Genomic DNA, 22,343 nt, shown 5'->3' with positions numbered 1-22,343 from the left:
TTGTCTTTATAAAAAAGGACTGCTTTACCATATTTTGTCAGTTGCCATTGGCGGGAGCTAAAAACATGGAACTAGCAAAGAGATGTTTTTGCAGAAAACAGTGTTTGCTACAAATAGCTGTAAATTGAAAATCATTATTAGATTTTGAAAGATGACTGCTTGTTTCGTACCGGACTATACACAACATTATCATCAGCGTTATTTATATTATTATTTTAAAATACTACTGTATAGATGCTGTGTAAGTACAATATTCTGTAAATGCAAAGAGCTTTAACACAAGACTGAAATATCACACCTTTATGACAGCAAATAATTCACTTCTCTATTATATTATACTTCTCTATGTACCAAATTGCATTCATTTGATTTCTTAAGATGTCAGTTTGATCAAATATTGTAATACATTTATTTTTATAATGGATAAAATTTTTAAGGGCCATGACAATATTTATTAGTAATTGACTACCACGATTTAAAAAAAATGACATTGTACTCTATATTGACTTCAACTTTCCCTTTAATATGCAACATATTACATCATATACAATTGAAGCAACATGTTCGGGTGAGCTGCACTCCTCCCTTTTGGAAATAGTTCAGGCTTATCTTCATAATACTCAGGAATCTAAGTACGTATTTTAATTAACATTCAGGATCATGTTTCTTTAAATAACAGGAACAAACAGAGAAGAAATCTCATATAATTTATCCTTTCCAGAAGAAAAACTACGTAAATGGTTGTAGTAAACTTTAATTGTTTCCGAGGTGATCGAAGTTCAGCCCGGACAGACAACATTTGTTAAACCGACAGCCATACGTACAGCTGCCAGACTTTGAATACTAATACATGACATCTGGAACTTTATAACTGCTGTACTATAACCAGAAACTCACTTTTGCTGAAATTCACTTATAAATATTACAAACTTATTGTATATTATCTACGTATGAGTTGTTTTCTTAATATTTACCTTTTGAGATGAAAATAGAAAAGCATATGCCAACTTTTAACATATTTCTATTACTTCAAATAGCAAAGATTGCTCTTTTCCCTTCGCAAATCAATAGTCTTTTCCATGCAGAAAATTATTTTCTTTGGTAAGTCTTTCAACAATAAGACAGATGTGGCACCATTTTCCTCTCTCTTCTTCAAAATAGTTTCTTACTTTATAAAGAGGCTTTTATAATCAAATAATTAATGCTCACTACAGTATCACAGAGAATTTAACGTATGGATGTATAAATTGAAGAACTAACAACAATGAAAGTTGATATGGTAACTGGTGAGTGATAATGATTTTACGGTTCGCTAAAATGCATATGATGCAGTTCTCTCATGTTACATGTTAGAGCTCAGTTATTGCCATCTGGACTCTAATTGTATTTAGTTAATATATGCAATTAAGGTTTCTTTTTTACTTAGCCAAATCCAAAATTGTAAGTTTTGTATGTATTATGCTGATGTAAACTACGTATGTTTTCAGACCCCATTAATCGTCTTAGTAAAAAAACCAGAACAAGTGCTTGGTATATTTGGTGGACTCATACTGGCTGGAATATCTCTAGTTCTGTTCACTCCTATGGGATTCCCGTACGATGGAAACCGCTCTTCACCATCTCCTCAAAGAATTATGGTATTGGTGAGTATGAAACGTGCATTTTATTATTTTAGTGGGATCTTACCACTTCGTAGAATATTGAGTTTTAATAAATATTGACAATGCGATTTCGTTCACATTCCTTTAAAAATTAGCTAAGTTCCTGCTTCGTTCCAAAGTAGAACTGAATGCATCCATGTTTTCGTTTCTATAAATTAACACATTTCAAGATCCAAGGAATGTTTGTTTTTTCCTACTAAATACTGTTTTCTTTTTTTCTTACTTGATAAAAAAAAAAATAAAAAAAATAACATTTGGACAAGCCATCAAATTTTATGTTCTGAATTTTCAAAAAAAAAAAAAATTGTTCACTTGTTTTTTCTTAAGAATATTTTAATGTTATGGTTTATAATAAAAATCTCAAGACAAAGAAGTTTTGTTTTGTTTGATTTAATTCTGTATATTGATAAATGAAAAAGTTTTCAAAACAATTCAATATATATAAAGATATCTGGCTGTACCTATTGCGAACTCAACTTCTAATTCTTCTGTTAATACGAAAATTGTTGGGTATTAAATTGAACTGATAGCACTGTCTCTTTTAGCATACAGAAAGAACATTCCATAATGAAACAGGGTTGATTCGTCGACTTGAGACAGGCTATTGGTTGGTAGATATGGATTATAATAGCCCATCCACTGTATCACAATATGTGCCTGAAATAGCCCGTGCAAAGGATGTTACAGAGGAATGTGTGAATGAACTCTACTGTGGCATGCCCTATCTGATGCCTGTCCTTTCACTAATATGGTAACTATAAAATCTAATCTTTCTTCTAATTTACTGCTTATGTGTAAAAGAAAATGAATGTAGTGAGTATTTTGTTTGTTTACTAGTAAAATACAGTAAAATTTGTGTTTACCGGCATTTGTATACATTGAAAACCTGTCTTTACTGATCTCATTTTACAACGTTGCTTTTATGCAAAAATTAGTGATATGCAAACCGCACGTTTCGAAATTTATGTTTTAACTTTGTCTAGGAAAACTTTAGTAATATTGAAACATTAAAATTATTTATCTCCTTTACGTTCGATCCAAACTTGATTACCTTCATGGAATAGGACATTCCCTGTGCTGTAGCTATTTTCAGAAAAAGAAAAAAAAAAATATGTAAGATTAAAATAATCATTTACATCAGGAAATACCAGACAGAATACAGAAAATAAATATTGATTGACATCAGGAAACACTATATACAAGATTCAAAGCATCACGTATTGAGTTCTACTTGTTCCACCCACCACAGTAGTTGCAAACTTCGGTTCGCTGAAACCACAACTTGAGAGAGTTTACAATGATTAACATTGTTTTGAAAAATTAAATTGGAAAGATAATTTGATTGTGTAGACTTTTTATTAGATCTAATGATTCACATTCCGAAAGGTAGAAATAATATTTTTTTAAAAAAAACAGGAAACTAGAACACGTTTTATTGAAACCTCCTAAATATGAGAATTTTTTGTTGCAATTTTGCATTTATACATATGTTTATATATTTATTCTAAGTCCGAAGGAAAAACAGTAAATAATCATTACTTTTCAACTTTCTACTTTCTACAATGTTCGGGTAGTTTTTCAGCAGCCAGCACTTCATTATTTATTGTTCCTTTATGATTATCTTATAATATCGATTTAGCACCATAGATATCGACTAGATGCAGAGAATCCATCTATCCTGATAAGGAGAAAATCTAAATTTTAGAAGTCGTTTCGTGTACTAATTGTTCGATATTTTTTTCTTGAGTTTCCCCGTAGCCCACTGGTTCCCAAGCGGTCTTTCGCACAGTTCCATATAGTGTGTCGCAAAATTTTAAGATGAAAAATTCATAGATCATTTAATAACTAGGTAAAATCAATTTTGGGACAGACTATACCAGTCAACGCTTCTAGTGACAGCAACAGTAATCAGTAATACGTAGTTACTACTTCATAAAATCAAACAACTGTGTGGCAATATCGTGAACGCTCAGTAAAGTGTATCGTTAGTCAAATAAGGTTGGGAACCACTACCGTAGCCTGTAGCTATTGCATTTACTTTCAGTGTGCATGTTTTCACGTTCAGATCATACTGAGAATACATCATCTCGGATAAAATGTCGAAGCAATAGTTTGAATCTCTCTTGATTAGGTATTGCATTAAGGATATAAAACAAAACCACAGTCATTCTTTTCTTAACCAATGTTGCAGGACGTGGAACAATTCTGTGATCATGGACACTTGATTTATCGCGGACATTAAGTGGGTATTTGTTTGTTTAACATTCTCTTTCGTCGATTATAATTTAACTTGTAATCCAACCACATCTACTCCCACCTGTGTTTCCTGCATTTAGTAACGAGGCCACTTTGGTATTTCTATATCCTAATAAAGACAGGTATCACTGTAATTACACGTTAGCGAACAATAGTAATGTTCAAATTGTGATGTTTAATTGTGAACTAATTTAGTTTATATTATTATGTATTAATATAATTAAAACATTTAATTAAGTGTATTAATGAAGTAGAAGCTCCCTAATACGGCTGGTGAATCTTATAAACCATATTACATTACTTTTCTCCTTTCAAGAACTCCTACGTGGTTATATGATTATCGTTCGCGGAACACCGGGGTTTCATTTCCGGTAAAAGCACGTGTAGTTCGGATCTTAGATTCCACATCTCGTGCAGTTTTGGTGATGAAACGATATTAAACTTCAAACTAATACTGCTCACATTTCATGACATTTTTGGTTTCTTGAAAAATCGAATATCTGAACATTCATTTTCGATTTCGGTTTTGAAACCCAAAACCGGTTTTTCGATTTTCGAAATCAAATATCTGTTATCCAAATCGAAATTGAATTTCCGTTTTGAAATAATAAAATGGTTTTCGAAACCCATCAACTACTGGCTATTTTGGTCGTCTCTCTATTACGAAAATACGTTCATGCAAATAAGGGTGCTCAAATTAGGAGTAACAGTATTCCCTTTCTTTTCATTTCTTTACCGTTTGCCAATTTTCAAAACATTCCTTATATAACTAGTGCTCAAAACGAGAAATGTCAGACGTCATCGCTGATAGCCTATATATTTTGCATATGAATTTTCAAATGCACCGTCCAATTAAAAATTCTACATGTACAGTCTCATTGTAAAAGATGTCGGTATGAAAATTAATGAAAGGAAGAAGTGTCGGAGTATATCATATCCATTTCAAGCATCGCATATAACATACTCAGCGCCGTAACAAATTCCTTTGGAGCCCCGGCGCAGGACGGTATTTTTGAAACCCCTCAGTCAGCGAGTTGACCCCACGAATCAATCGAAGTCCCCACGCGCACGGCTACTCTCTCCTCACACTTCCCTCACACCTCGTAAACTGAAGCTCTTGTCACCTGGTTCCCAGGTTTTGTTCTTCTGCAACTAGGTGGCGCGCCCTGATTGGCTGAGGGTAGTCTCAGGATCGAGCCTCCGCTCGTGAGGCTTCATCTGCTTTATTTTCCAAAGTAGATACAAATTGTATGTCATAATTGTACAGTTGATATAACACATGTGCAATAGGCAAAAGAAACCATCTCTACATATTCGTTCGGTGAAACAATATACAACCGCTTCGTTTCTAAGTAGGTAGTTACATGTAGTGGATGTGCTAAGACAATAGCAGAGGCAACTGTTAAGAATTCCATAATAAAAATGGGATAGGCAGCAAGCCGGTCCATTGGAAAACAATTGATCCTTGAGCATCGACCACAGACAAGATGGTGGGAATAGCATCTGTATACCACGTATACCTAGGAGAAGGAGTTCCCTCAAGATATGCTGTTGCTGAGCTGTTACATTTCTTAATACAGACATTAAGATATGAAAGAATTTCTTATGTAAAACGGCATAAGCTAATGGAAAGTATGCTGTAGACACTGGAGTTATTCAAATTATATATCCTGCTAGAATTTGTCTCGCCCTGTAAGACTGTAAAAATAAAGACATGGACAGGATTTAACAATGAGTAAATACCTTCAATCCACCTGTATGGTATTCTGAGCTAAATCAACGTCAACAGTAGAGTAGGTTGTTTGTATCCACAATAAGACAGTTATTTTAAAGAGTAACAATTGAAACTTGATATCCTCGGCAGAAGCCATAAGTACAGACCCCTTGAATTGATTTATATAAGGAGTTCCCCGGTTGGTGATGCGGTGCATTCTTTCCTCGGGGCCCCTTGCTACAGCAATGGCTATATCTCTCCTTCTGAGGGCCACAAATGGGTGACACCATTAAAACAAGACAAGTCAGCCTACTTGATCTTTCGATCTCAGCAAAAACGTATTACACATAAAGCGTGTAAGATATCTACTGTTAATTATGATACGTATGTTGACGATCGGCTTCTCTTCTCCATCGATTCAGTGTCTCTTTTGCTGTTCTGCATTCAAGAGCTCAATTTAGGCTGGTTACCTGAAAGATATTGTGTATTGTAGTGTACAGCGTGAGCTGTGTATCTGTTATATTCAAATGAGTGTTACTTTTTAAACATTACTTTCGTTTTAACAATGGGGGGAGGGAATCAAATCAAGTTTGCTATTAATATAAAATTTAAAATATGCACTTCTGGTCAGAAAGAGTGGGACTGCCTTCCAGAGACTTAAGTTCAAAAAGTTAACCTAGATCCTTACGTCTCTCAGATCTCCTTTTAAGGAAAATTTGTTTTGTCCTCCAGTCTGTTGCAGAGCAATGTGCGTAATCTGTAATAGAAATAGACCATAAAATATAACCAAAAAATATAAAAGTAAAAACTTGCATACTACATGATACGAGATTAAAGCCTGTGGAAAGTACACCGTCAACACAACAGTAACAGAAACAAACAATACAAGTCATGCGCTCTTGGTCTACTGGATAACATAATAGATTCATGTACTAATGTTTATTTGTAACATGGGTTTCGAATCTTGGCCAGGTAGGTTTTTTTGTAAATTTAAAAAAAAATGTATTTTACAGACAAAGAGCATTCATATTTGAATAAACGAAATTTATATATCACAGCTATGTAATATAGTACATTAGTACATATATCTTAAACAAAATCACAACTCCGTCTCCGCTTGTCTTTAACAGTTATTCTGGTGGGGGAGATCCATATTTAATTCTCGACGGAAGCTTATGTGGTTCGGGTTCCACGTTAAACAATATGTTCAGGTCTTATACAATCTTGGCGTTGAAAGGGACGCTAAACTTCAATACAGCACAATATAATGTTTACTCTTGAACAGAAAGAAATAGTAATTCGTGGAAGCGGGGCCTCATTTCTGGAGAGCAGGCGGACAGTTGCCCTCCTCCCTGAATTTTAAATGTATATACATTTTAATCAAAGTATAGTAATATACTAATAAAAACGTGATCCATATTTACCTACTCCATTCGTATAAATTCGAGTCCTCCGCCCCCCCCCCCCTCCATAGCAAAACCTGAGATGACTACTGCGGGCAAGGGGAATTATTGTGTAAGAAAATAAATGGTCGCTAAATTTTATCAATACTAACAAAAATGTCCTTTCTGTGCACAGGAAAATGTAATAAATATAAAAATGGAAGTATGAATATTATAGGAGTTGTTCTTCCTCTTTTGAAATACGGATTTTTAAATATATATTGCATCACATGTTTTTAATGAATAGACTGTGTACCTCAGAGCACGCCTCCAACTTAAGCAAATCCCATTATTGAACACTTTCGGAATGAAGAAAAAGAAATTTGAATATTTTATAAATTTCCTCTTTTCTTCCTTAGAGAAAGGAGTTTCCGAAAAGTATTCACTTACTTTTAATTGAGAGTTTATATTGTAATGTTTTGCAATATCCTGAATAAGATCCTTGCAATATACTGAATTTTATACTTCCAACTTGAACATGGTCATTTTCTGAATAAAGAAAAGGAAATTTGGATTTTACAGAAATGAGTTACTTTCCATCCTTAGAAGTAGAAGTTTTAACTGAAACATATTTCCTTATTTTTAAATAAAAATTTATTTATCGAATTTCATACCTCCATGTAGTATTCGAAGTGGAAAAAAAAAAAAAAAAAGCAAAAGCGGTGTATTTTATTACAATTTTGATTCTACATACCGACTATCTAAATGTTGAAATACAGTGAGAGTATATTGCCTAAAAGATTGCATTTCTATTTATATAATGACTGAAAACTATTGGAGAGCTTCCCTGTAGTTACGGGAGGGAGAGCATGGAGAGACTTTGATTTCCCATCAATCACGTTCTGAAAAGTAAAAAATACGTTATGTTGTATTATAGAGATTTATACATGAAAATCCTCAAAAACTGAATTTTTATATTAACAATTTCCTGCGGGAAAACTCCCGGACCCTTCACTCCATTATCATCATCACTATCTCCCTTAGCCTCGGTGCGTAATCATGGGACGTTAAACTAAAAAAGAAAAACGCGTATATATCTAAAAACAGTTTATTCCGCATTTTCATGCACTATTCTCCACTGCCTCATCTTCAACTTGTAACAGTCCATTATTTTATCTGTAGACTGTGGTAAATATCTTTTTAGAATTACGTTTAACACTGCCAAAATTTTATACGTAACTGTAACGTTTTACTGTACTAGTGATGTCTATTACAGAAATAAACATCTGTATGTGTACCATTTGCAGAGCAATTTTTCGTGGGATTATTGATATTGATATCCAATAGCATTATGATACTTTTCTAAAACGCTTCTCCTTTTCTTTTGATAGGAAGACTCATTGGATACCAGGACCACCTCCAGATATCACAAGTCCAGCGAGTTTAAAACTGGTTTCAGAGAAAAGTATATCCAAAGATGTGATTAGAATGACTTTCGAGGTTTTAGGTACGCATATTATATATTCATAATATTGTTCAATAGTAAATATTCGTTAAATTGCATTCTTTTTTAATAAATTAATTTAGGTAATTTGTCCTTTATTTACTGGAAAACTTCCGTCTACGTAATTTTAACAGATGATGGCATATTTTTTTCTTTTAATGTTAAAATTGCAGGAGTAGAAGATGCTTCAGGCTTTACCAATATGGGTTAATCTTACGATACAAATAAACTTTTTATAGTAATAGTACGTACCTGTTAACTAATACCCACCAATTATATGCCCTGTAAATCGGATGATTGCACAGGATGCGGCAGAAAGAACTCCCCGATTGGGGAGTGATATAGCTTCAGATGGGGACCGTGTTGTCGAACAGCGGTGTATGGACCGTTTTCAGTGTATATTATGTTGTAGTCGGGAGGACATCCCTGTCTTTGTTGTCGAGGAGTTTATAAAAAATGGCCAGTCGCCCGCAGCAACGCGATGTGCCTGCAGATAGCCAGATTTGACACCCTGTGATTATTTCTCTGGGGTTATCTCAAAGTAAAGGTTTACAAACATCATCCCTAAACTTTGGAACCTGTGAAGTAGGTGATGCGGAAATCACCAAATATTCTTTAATATGTTAGTGTTTACTACACACACTAACTCAGAACTTGATGGTACCAGATGTCTCAGTATAGATCGCTCTCCTCTGATGCGTGGGATTCCTGATTCGATCCCAGCTCTCGTCAAGTGGGCTTTATGGTAGGCAGACATCGCGTGTGTGTGTTGTTTTTCCCAGACTTCTTCCATTTTCTCCCATGTTTTTCATTCTACTATTTCATTTAGGATCATAATTGTTGTCTCCCTTACCCTTGGAGCACAAACGTAGGACGTTAAACTAAATAAATAAAAGTGAAGGTATCAGTGTAAAAGCAATGCAAGACTACTATTTACACACGCTTCATACGATGTAAAATATTTCTATTATACAGTTTATAAATTATATAAAGCATGTGTGAAAAGTGGCGTATTAGATTATTTTCATATTGGTATCGTTAGATTGTGAATTAGTGTGTGTAGTGGTTTCCAACATTTCAGAAAGTTATTGTTTCTATGAAAAAAAAAAAAAAAAAAAAGACTAAGTTGAATAACGTAAAAATATTTGTGAAGCCGAAGTTTTTCATTAATATCTGGCCGTTAAAGGTAACTGGATTGGTTGCCGAAATCAGTATACCAGAAATACAGGGTGCAGTAGAAAGAATGCTATTTCGGAAGCGAATATTCAGACCCAAAGAAGATACGGTATTTTTTTTTTAAATAATAATAATAATAATTTCTGGAAAGTACACAGAATGTCTCATGAATAACTTCATTAAAATTGTGTGATAAAATGTATGGAACTCACATTCCAAAATTAGAGAAGTACTTACGTAACCGTATTCCTGGAGGCAGCAAAAAACTGCTCGATATTTCGGATGCGTGCACGAGAATCCTTTTACAAGGAACAAAGAGGCTTAATGCATGTAATGCAGAAAGTTCTTCACATGCTTATATAATCAGTATCAGTGGGACACTTTAAAATTTGTATAAAGTATTTTTCGAAGTAACATCTGTTTTAATACACTAAATCTTTATGTTGGGGATAAACAAAATTATACTCTTTCCCCGTTAAATTCAGTTATCTGTAAGTGCACTTTCAGAACTAATACATGTACTCAATAATTACGAGATGTATGCAAATATTCTCCTTGGCAATAATCTTGATGTATCTTCAGCGTGAGCTCCCGTGGCTAAACAGTTAGTGTACGTACGTACCTTTGGCGTGGGAGACTCTCCGGGTAGAAGCTCATGTGGTTCGGATCCTAGTAGATCTACGTTTCATGTAGCTTCTGTGTCGGAAAGGACACTAAACTCAAAATCAAAGTATCTTCAACTTCCTACACAAAAACCAGAATTGAGCCCTTGTGACGATTATTGTTCCCAGATCGTATTATAGTTTCTTCAATCGAAGTACAGTTCGTATATCAAGAATGCCGCCTTCTACGTACGGTGGCTCGTGCCATAAATAAGTCATCGTCCGAAGGATCTTGCGGAAAAGAGCCCCGATATCTGAATGGCCAATCAGAACCAGAATCCTCATTTCAAACATTTGACAGTCTCTTATCAACTTCACATGGAGTCTTAGTTGCCACAGTTCCAAATGTTGTCCTGTAAGTTAGTGCTCGATTCCCTATTCCCAAGACCAGCTTCCTCGTTCTTACATTGCCTTACAGCTGTTTCATATTAGCTATAGAATTGGGAAGAAAGAATACACACAATGGGTGTTAAGACGTTGCAAACCCGCAAATACGGTCAAAAGAGGGATGGAGGGAGGAAGGAGTGCTGTAAAAATCAGCATGGGAACTTTAAAGAAATTTGCCGAATTTCACTCCTGTTGAGTGAACGCACTATATCAAACTTACAGTATTTCAATAATGGACGAAACTTATAAAAGAAAATTTCGGAGTAATATAGACGTATGAAACTAGTAATATTGTAAATGTTATTAATACATATACAGTAAAATAATAAAGTTGTATGGTACAAAAGCAACATTTCAATTTTTGTTAATGTGATTGGTGATAATGGTATCTAATCCTTGCCTAAATTCGATTTCAGCATTAAGTTTTGAACTTTTCATTCCGTTGTAATAAGTCTCAGAAACGTTTATTTCAATCTGATATTGCACGGTGTAAGCATGTACGTAGGAATTTATTTCAGAAGGCATCGATAGCTTTTCGGAGAGGGGTTGAAATTCAATAAGAGGATAAATTATATTAAAATCTGTAAAATCACCCCTATAATTAGACTAAATTTACAGAAAAGTCGGGATTTCGGGGGAGGAAGGTCCGGAATGACCCATCTCCTGCGTACGTCACTGGCACGGTGCCAAACCTTGACATCCTGCACATTATGTTTGATTTTTTGTAACTATTTGGATAATCTCGAAACATCTGTATCAACTCGTAGCTCCCTTAGGTGTTCCTTCAGCTTAGTATTGATTTTCCTTTTTGTCATACCAATATATGTTTCTAGGCAAGAGCAAGTTATCTCGTAAATGCCACTAAGAGAAATTTTATCAACGAAATAACTTCTGTATTCGCCAAAGACCTTTCAAGATTCTTAGGTGGTTTAAAGCTAACTTTTAAGTTATGTTTCATTGCAGTTTTACATAGTCTGTATGACAAGCTAGGAAATAACGGAAAAGAAACTCATTTATTTATTTATTTATTTATTTTTAACTTCACAATTTTTTGTACTTTCTTCAATATAATTACCTTTTGCTACTAACCTTCCAAAGTGAGCCTATTGTAACTATTCTTAATATTGAAAGTCCAAAACATAATACTGAAAAAGGGAATTTAGACAAGGAACTGGATACCATTATCACAAATCTCATTAATAAAAATTGAAATGTTACATTTGTAGCATATAACTTAACTAGTTTGCTGTATATACGTTAATAACTTTTGTAATGTTATTAGTTTCATGAAAGTTTCGTCGGTTATTGGAAATACAAAATCACTAGTTGGTAATACGATCTGGCAATAGTGATCTTCAGATAAGTTCCAGTCTGGTTTTGTGTAGGGGGCTGAAGGTACATCAAGATTATTGCCAAGGAGAATATTCGTATCTGGAAAATAAAAATTAATTAGTGGGCACATGGACTAGTTTTGTAAGTGTACTTATAGATAACTGTATTTAAGGCGGTTGGTACCTCTTCGCTGAGTCGAGTTTTCCCTTATCTAATAACATTGGACCTTTTTTCGTGTTTTTCTCAGCAAGCAATGAACAAATCCTTACAAAACTTTGCATGCAGTCAGGTCGATAATAAAGGATTCATTATATGAGCTTACAATTTTACTAAAAGCCTCCAATTAAGTTATTCACTGTCCCCCACCTTTTTTTTTTTCCATGTGAAGATTTGCAACAGTGCGATATCTGTTTCTCCCTGTTTGTGTTAGCAGCTTGCGGGAAATTTGGGCTAGCGATTTAAAACAGGTTTTTAAACACAGTCCATATCACATCTGTAGAATGAAATTTTCTAGCCCCCTCGTCTTTTTCGAGGACAGATTTATGGCACTGAGAAGGAGTGGACGCTCTTTATTTTCTTTGTTGAACCTATTGCTTTTAGTATATTCGTCCAGTCTCATTCGGAGTTTTTTGTGGTTACTTTCAAACCTAGCAAGGTGCCCCGTGCATCTCATGTATTTCAGTCTTACACCTGATGATTGGTCATACAAATATAATTAGCAGACGATTGTAATACCGTATAAGTTTCCTGTATGGGGGCCGCGGTGGCTCAGTGGTAGAGCGTTCACTTCTGGTGCATGGGGTCCCAGCTCGCGCCAAGTGAATTTTGTGGTGGACAAACACCGTCTGTGTGAGTTTTCTCGGGGTTCTCCCGTTTCCTCCCACTTTCTTCATTTCACCATGTCATTCATTACTTATCATCACCGTCTCCTTTAGCCTAGCCGGCATAACTGTGGGGCGTAAAACTTACAGATTTCATTTTATTTTCAAATTTCCTGTGTGAAATAATAATAATAATAATAATAATAATAATAATAATAATAATAATAATAATAATAATAATAGGAAATCCGTGGCGCAAAAGATTGTAAGGAGCAGGGAATATCACTGCAGCTTTGACACTAATAACTTAGTTAAAATGTGTGGTCACCTCAGCAATTCCTCTTTACCGGTTTGTTTCCCTGTTCGGAGACTGGCCGCGCTGTCGACATCAGTGGGGTTTTCACATTGAAAACATGCCGCTCTTTGACTTTTGTAACCTCACGGAAACAGGTAAACCAATGGAGATAGCATTTTGGAATAATTATATATGTATTTGAAACTGTGAATAGTAGTATAGAATGTTTATGCTAAATAATAATCTCATTTCTACCACATACGAAGGAAATTTAGAAATAAACTTTTTTTGTTACACAAATATGTTCTTAGCGTGAATGCTGTCGAATTCTATTCCTAGTGCTGACAGAGTTTTCGGTATTGATTCAATATCGTGAGGCAATTGGGAAACTGAAGAATTGACCACACATTACCTTTCTAACAGAGTACATTTGTAGGAGAAAGTAAAGTGTAGTATCAGGGATTCTTTTACTACACAGGAAAACATCTATACATAATGAAATATGTACTGTTAATGTAGATACAAACGTCATTGTGTTATTATTACTTTTCGAAATATGAATAGGGACTTATTTCTTGACAGGGAATGTGGACTTATTAGTATTACCTGCTAACAATAACCATGTAACTTACGCACTCTAAATATGAAATATTTATTTTCCAGATGATGAACGCGAAATTTCATCTATAGGTACAATATATATACAAATAGTATAACACATATTAACAGAATAATTTTAATTTTATGCATTATCTTTTCATGCTTCGTTTTAAAATATAGGGTTTTGTTTTGTTGAAGTATACCAATTTGTCAGCGTCATACATATTAAACTAATACATTACCGTATAAATATAAAAATATGTGATGTGGAATACTTTGTTACATCAAGCCACATTATTATGTCAGCGAAGCGCTGTTCACAATTTAAATATCTAAGAGCATACTCCAAAATCCCTAGGCAAACTTCTACGTTGATTAAAAAAAAAAAAAGAAAGAAAGAAAAGAAAAGAAAAAAGAAAAAAGAAACAAAATTCACAAGGCCACGCTAAACATAAATACAGGAAAAGTTAAATAAAAGAATGTTATTAGGAAAATTTCAACCCCCCTCCCCCTCCCTCCAAAATGGTCTGAAATCAAATAAGTGACTTGCTTATAAATTATACTGCTCACTTTTTAACTTTGTCGATAGGTGGCCAAAGTTACACTCGAAATATTGACTTCAGTCAATATAAATAAATCAAAACACTAACATTTCACATTTATTTATACAATGAGTATGTCAGTTTTTTTTTTTTTTTTTTTTTTAAATTTAATTTTCATTTCATGTATAATTTTAAAAAGAAATAATTTGGTTTCAAATGTTATTTTCACGCAAAAAAGAAAGAAAAAATATACTGTGGCAAATTAAAGTGAGATTACAGTATATAAAACTATTTTTTGTTATACTATGTACACCTTGTCTCAAAAAGGTTGAGCGCATTCTTTATTGCTGTTTCAAGGCAAAAATTTTCTAAGTCCAACTTCGGGTATCTTCGGGAAAAAGTAAACCAGGTTCGAACCTCGAAGCCAACCTTTGCAATCGGGAAAAATCTTGTACATGTGTTTTTCTTCTTTTAAATATAATAAGACTTGTTACCAATTATATATAAAAAAGCAGCATTGATTGAAATACTTAATGATACAATATTTCGAAACTTTGTATTAATGTCAGCTCATGCTTGTTTGTCATTTTGCTCTCCATACTTAATGGAATATTTAGATACGTAAACGAATCTTTCCATATGTAAAAGAATGGTGAAAGTTAAGACATAGAACATTATTCTCTCCTGAGTACTAAAATAAAAGTCAAAGTAGAACAAAAACAGCGTTTGCAGTGGATATGAATGTAATTATTATTTTAAATACAGCTATATATCGCTAGAAGTATTTTTCGAACAGTGCTTGTGTTAGCTCAATGGTACGCCGTTGGATTTCAAATCTTAAGGTTGAGGGTTCGATTCCCATCTGAGTTAACGTTTTTTTATAAAATTCTATTTTCCGCAATGCATGAAAAATTATATAAAATAATTACATTAAAATACGTCAGTTGTATATATATATAACATAATCATTGCAGAACATAGTGATTATTATGTTTAAAATATAACAGGTGTTCACAGTACGTTGGTATTCTATGATATATGGGAACGTTAAATACAAATTAAGAAAATAATATCATCGCAATGAATAAATTATGTAGTGTATTTATTTGCAGCTATTTGTCATCGGAAGTTACTTCTGAATTTTCTCATTACAGCAAGTGATTTACGCTTTCTGAAAGGTAAAGAGACTATTCGGGTATAAACAGAAATTATTATACAAACTCCAATCTTCGTTACAGACACAAAACTCCCGATCCCCAAAAGCATGTAAACAGGAAATTTACGAACACGAAGTCATGTCTAAGAGACTTATCTATACTTTAGAAAGAAGGCAGAATAGGATTTCTTTCCAAAGGATTTCAGTACAATAATCTGCAAGGCTTTTGTATATGGATGTGGTCCCTTTCTCTCCGCCTCTTATATATATATATATATTGTGTGTATGTTCCATCATGTAAACAATCTTCCTACATATAGTGCTTATAGTCTAAAAAGTACTCTCGGGGTAAGCTATTGGGAGTTGGAGGGGGATATATATAAAGTAAAAGCGATTGATATTAGTGTCGAATCCATAGTTCTCGTTGTTCCAGGTATTAATAATTACAACTCCGAAAGCGTTAAACTCCAAATTTAACTCTCATCGTAAAGCTCCTTTGTGGTTAAGCGTATAGCGTACACGCTTTCGCCGTGGGAGACCCAGATTCGGCCCCCAGCGAGAGCTCAGGTAGTTCGAATTCTACGTTAATTCGTAGGTCTACGTCACATATAGCCTCACTGCTGACGGGACGTTAAACTCAAATTCAATTCAATCGATTCAAAACCCATTATTATGGCGGACGATAAAGGATGAAAAATAAAATGTCTCAAGTGACTGAGATTAGTGTCAAATCCATAGTTTGAGTTCGTGACACTATTACAAACACAATGTCATTTAATGCCACGTTTTGTATGAGCGACTATGCCACCTGGATTTTGAATTTACAGGAGCAACATCGAAAGCATTGCTCACACAGCTCTAAATGTTTTGATGTATGTATACGTGTATATTCCAGCGAAACTCCGGAATGTCTGGAGCAACTTTTACCTAACATGGGAGACATATTACTTTCAATCTAAGAAAAAAATATTGTGGAATTCAGATACCTCAAGGGATGGAAATTGGGAGGAGTGACATGTAAAAATAATGTAAAATGACTGATTGTAGAGTGCTATCCATTGTTTTCTGGGTCGTTGAGATGAGTAGTGAGGCACTCAATGGCGTTATATCCAAATTCATCCCCGTCTTCACAGGATGAGGGGCTTGGAGATATGATTAATAAAATGTAAAAACTTACTTAAATATTTGTCGAAGTAATAGTTTTCTGGGGTCCGAAAGCGTTTCTAAGAACTTTGGAATGTAGTTTGTAACCACTTCAAGATGGGCTCTTTAATCGTATCAATTTCTCACCTTAAGAAGAAATTACCATCTCAACTAGTATATGTATCAAGTTAGCCTTTGCAATCAAGAAAAAAATGTGTAGATGTATGTTTTGTCTTTTAAATGATATACTAAATGTAAAATCAGAGATTGAGTTGATCGGTGGGTCAAATGGGTCAAGATTTGTGAGTGGGTCAGTGGATCGTAGGTCAACAAGGCGTGACCCACTGCGAAACACTAACACTGTGACTCACATTGACCCATTGACCCACCAACCCATTCTGCTCAGTGCCTTGTAGATAGCATCTTCTGAACATTGGCAAGTTTGTCTACGTTTTACTTTCAAGACCTCCATTTTTCTTCTTTACTTCATTTGGTTTCATTTCATGAAAAAAGAATTTCAGGCTCTTTTGGATTTTGATATTTCCAGTTGTAACAATGGCAATAGGACTTACTACTTGGTTTTTGAGATGCAGGCTATGAGATTTTAGAGGAGCTAACTACTGGAAAAAATTGATTTATTACAAATATAACCTCTTAAGTCAGTAGAGAGGATGGCGTGGATAATGGATCAAATTTAATGACGATGTATTTTAGTGGGTCGGAGTAGGTCACAATGGTTCAGAGTTGTTTATAGTTGGTGGTGGGTCAGAGTGGGTCATGATGTGTGGTGGAGCAGTATGTTGTGGATCCAGGGTTCATTGACCCACACCATCTTTGGTCAACATTGCACTAAAAAGGAGAGTCTCCGAAGGTGCGCGTCGGCGATTTTCTCAAATTTTGCACATAGATAGTACCCCACCAGAAAGCAACAAATCTCGAAACGGTTCACAGTACCATCTCACAGAACTCGAAATAGAGGGATTTGTTTGATTGGCTAAATTAAGACCTCAATAATTTATCCTTCTACAAGGGAGATTTTCTTCATCGTTTCCGTGGCGAAGTCAGAAGAATATGCGGCAAGTAAACTTAAGGTTGAAGGTTCGCGCCCACCTTGGGGTACTTGCTTTTTTTTTTCCTAGTGTATTTACACTCACCTGAATATAAACAAATCAAGCATATGGGCGATTTAACATATTTTTGGGGAGGAATTTTGTGGTTCGTTGGCGTTTCGTCGAGTCTCTGCCGCTGGTGGTATAATTTTCAAAATCGAAGTGGGGCCACCACGGATCGTACCTGCGGAATCATCAACTTTTGGCGAAAAGTCGCCAGTTGCGCATCGGTGGTCCACTGACGCTTACGGCATGGGGGCTTGTATCTGAAAACTAAGAGAATAAAGAAGCATGGTATCCATGAATCCCGTTGACACTAATAAAAGTCTGAAACAATGAAACAGATGTCAACACCGGAAAACATGTATTTTATAATTTCAAAGGTACCCCGTGTCCAGGAAAAAGATTTGCCCCAAGGTTCACCGGAGGGTCTCAGGAGGGCTGCAACTAAAAATTTGAAAATGGCAAGGGGAATCAAGTAGTATGTCATTTAAAAGTATTGCTAAAATTTATTAAAAAATGGTAAGAGTCTCGAGTCTTTATGCTAACTTGTGCAAAATAGCGAGCGTTCAAGATGGTAATAAATCCTTCATTGAAAACTCCGTGACCACCTCTACAAATGTGAAACTGTGAAACCATCCAGAAGAGGTAAACACTGGTCTTACCATTGCAAAAGTATAATGCACCAAGGTAAAACAAGAAGCTACCCATTATGGGTTTATTACATCACTAATATTAAATTCTACGTTCCACGATTGTGTCTTTAAGCTAAAGGACAGGGTGATTGCTAATTATGAAATTAATGGTAGAATACAGAATGGACCCACTACCAACTACGAACCACTCTGAACCATTGTGACCAACTCCGACCCACCAACGTAATCAACTCTGACCCATGATCCACGTCCCTCTCTCCATTGACTAAAGAGGTTACACTTGAAAAAAACAAGACTGTGAAATTTTCACTTATCGGAGTTTGAATTCCTACCGTCAATCGCTCAAGCACCGCTCTGTTACAATGCCGGTGGATCTGACCTTTACGATATACAATGGTAAAGTGTTTCTCATCTTCCAAATTAAGATGAATTTAAATTTATCATATATAATTATTTCTTTCTTGGCTTAAAGTAGACCAACATAAGAAAAAGAGAAAGAAAAACTAAGTTTTCCATATAATTAAGCATGCCGTACTAATTTAAAATGCTCATGAAATTAAGCTTGGAATACAAATATTATGTCCATTTTTCTCACAACTTTATGGTTTGATTGCCTTATGCTCTAAACGATTCATATATTAAACACCAGCTTCAGCAATTATTATAATAGAAAGCAGTGAGTATAAAATGCAAATAACTGTACTTTTCATTCCTGAATGGGTTCTCAACTAATATCAATCGTTTTCGATAATTTTTACAAATCAACCCACTACCAATTTCCAATATATAGAAAATCCTAGTAGTAATCGCATGACTTGAGGCAAATTTTCCGCCCCCTGGAGCGTGGCGCCCGCCGCCGCCAAAATTTTGCGCCCCGGGCGCCCGGCGCCCCATTTTGGGGTTACGCGGCCCGGGTCAATGACCTAGCGCCCGCCGCCGCCGCCAAAATTTTGCGCCCCGGGCGCCCGGCGCCCATTTTTTGGGTTACGTGGCTCGGGGTCAATGACCTAGGGGTACATAGGACCACTCCGTTTAGATTTTGGTAGGAGTACCATGGCCCACCCCCTAAATTTTGGCAGGGGTACCTAGGACCATCCCCCTTACATTTTGGAAATTGCCAAATCTAAAAATTTGGTGTGGTAGCCTAGGACCATAGTATGTACCTCTATCAGTATTGGGTGTCTATGTCGTTCCCTTTCATGGGTAAAAAATTGCCAAAAATTCAAATTTCGGGGGTTTTTGACCTAATTTATCCCCTTTGATGAGGTATTATTACCCTATATAGTTATATGGGCGTATACAGGGGTCCATTACCTTTCATAACATATGGGTATATTAATGCACCCCTTGAAAAATTTGGGAGTGGTACCTTGGCCCACCCCTTAAATTTTGGAAATTGCCCAATTTAAACATTTGGTATAATAGTATAAGACCCTAATATGTAACATGATAAATTTGGGTGGTCCATCTCGTTCCCTTTCATGGGCACGAAATTGCCAAATTTTAGTACAACCACGTGTTTCGTTTTTGACCTAATTTATTCACTTGGATGAGGTCTTATTACCTAATATAGTTATATGGACGTATACAGATGTCCATTTCCTATTATAAGACATAGGTACATTTGTGCACCCCTTTAAAAATTTGGGAGGAGTACCTTGGCCCACCCCTTAAATTTTGGAAATTGCCCAATTTAAACATTTGGTATTATATTACCGGACCCTAACATGTATTATGATAAATTTGGGTGGTCCACCTCGTTCCCTTTTAGGGGTACAAAACTGTCAAAATATAAACGTAAGCAATACGTTGTACCACGTGTTTGGTCTTTTGACCCAATTTATCCTCTTGGATGAGGCCCTATTACCTTATATAGTTATATGGACGTATACAGGGGTTCATTACCTTTCATAAGATATGGGTATATTTGTGCACTCCTTTAAAAATTTGGGAGGGGTACTTTGGCCCACCCCTTAAATTTTGGAAATTGCCCAATTTAAACATTTGGTATAATAGTATAGGACCCTAATATATATTATGATATCCCTTTTAGGGGCACAAAATTACCAAATTTTACTACAACCACGTATTTGGTATTTTGGCCCAATTTATCCTCTTGGATGAGGTTCTATTACCTTATATAGTTATATGGACGTATACAGATGTCCATTTCCTATTATAAGACAGGTACATTTGTGCACCCCTTTGAAAATTTGGGAGGAGTACCATGGCCAATCTTTTAAATTTTGGAAATTTTCCAGTTTAAGCATATACTACTGGACTCTAATATGTATCATGATAAATTTGGGTGGTTCACATCGTTCCCTTTTAGGGTACAAAATTGCCAAAATATAAACATAAGCAATATGTTGTACCACGTGTTTAGTTTTTTGATCCAATTTATCCTCTTGGATGAGGTCCTATTACCTTATATGGTTATATGGTCATGTATAGGGGTTTATTCCCTATCATAAGACATAGGTACATTTGTGCACCCCTTGAAATTTTTTTGGAATGGTACCTTGGCCCACCCCTTAAGTTTTAGAAATTGCCCAATTTAAATATTTGGTATAATAGTACTGGACCCTAATATATATTACTATAAATTTGGGTGGTCCACCTCGTTCCCTTTTAGGGGTCATTTTGTTCCGCTTTAGGGGTGAACATGGATACCGTACTTGTGGTGCAATCGTCCCGAGTTCGATTCTTGGTGCTAGTTTCAGGAAATGTTGAATTTAACGTCTCCGCAAAACGATGATGATAGGACGAAACATGAGAAAAACATGAACTTACTTGATTGAGGATTGAAGCAGGGACCTCACACATTAGTGACAAACGCGGCTGGGATGATGTGATTTTGGACCTAATTAGTAACTCTCGTTTCCGTTCATGGATTAAATAAAAAGATGACTCTTTGCTTAAATCTGATTAGTTCATTGTTCGAGCGATTTTTAAACGCCCAGCATTTATTGATCAGTAAGCGCTTCATTGATGGAAACAATGTTGCCAGATTTTGAAAATCTAAACTGCTCCGATTCTTTTTCGAAACGGTTCCGCTGAGTGCAAGAATTTTCAAAACTAAAAACTTTTCAAAAAAAAATTTCGAACTAAAAATTTTCAAATAAAAAAATTTAAACAAAAATTGTCAAACAAAAATTTTCAAACAAAATTTCAAATAAAATTTTGAAACAAATTTTGAAAATCTAAAATTTTTTAAACTAAAAAATAAAATCAAACTTTCTGGAACGAAATTTTTTTAAACTTAAAATTTTCAAACTCGAACCGAATTTGAAAACTAAAAAACTTTTCGAACCAAATTTTCAAACAATTTTTTTTCGAACTCAGAAAGTTTCAAACTTAAAACTTGCAAATCAAAATTTCAAACTAAAAAGTTTTCGATCTAAAATTTTGAACTAAAAAATTCGAGCTCAAAGTTCTCACTAAAAATTTTCGAACTCAGAAAGTTTTAAAATCAAAATTTGAAACTCAAGTTTCGAATTAAAAATATTTTTGAACTACAATTATCAAACTCGAACTTTTCGAAAATCTTAACAGAGATTGAAAGTGATCACTCGTTTCGCGAGCCGTAAGCCGTAACTTTTAGTAATGTAACATAGTTTACGGTTTAAGATTTATATTGTCTTGAGAACGATTGAGTTCGTTTATGTAATGAACCCGTTGGCCAGCCATAGCCTGATTTCACATCGTAGCTCATGAAAGCAATCTTGTTGTAGTTGTGTAGCCGTGACCATTTTTTCTGGACATATAGCCTGTACGATCACCAGGAATGAAATACTACTTAGTTTAGCGACCATTAAGATGTGATTTAATAAATATTAGCCACATTAACACTTGAACTTGTATGAAACGAATAACAGCTTACTGATCAAAGCACAGAACGAAAAAATGCTAAGATGGACAGAATTTCATTCATGTGACGTCAAGCA

General features: G+C 35.0%; 1 protein-coding gene across 1 annotated transcript in view; it reads left to right on the top strand.

Annotated features, from left to right (window-relative positions):
- The window catches only part of LOC145673119 (endoplasmic reticulum metallopeptidase 1-like), a 184,394-nt gene that overhangs the window by 143,006 nt on the left and 19,045 nt on the right, over nt 1-22,343 (top strand). The window contains exons 10-12 of the mRNA XM_081742503.1: nt 1,488-1,643; nt 2,207-2,412; nt 8,405-8,520. Of these exons, the coding sequence (XP_081598629.1) occupies nt 1,488-1,643; nt 2,207-2,412; nt 8,405-8,520 (478 nt within the window). The remainder of the gene's footprint in view (nt 1-1,487; nt 1,644-2,206; nt 2,413-8,404; nt 8,521-22,343) is intronic.

Source organism: Thermobia domestica, chromosome 16, assembly GCF_964235325.1.
Source record: "Thermobia domestica chromosome 16, izTheDome1.hap1.1, whole genome shotgun sequence".
Taxonomy (NCBI): Eukaryota; Metazoa; Arthropoda; class Insecta; order Zygentoma; family Lepismatidae; genus Thermobia; species Thermobia domestica.
This window is presented reverse-complemented; position numbering and strand designations above follow the sequence as displayed.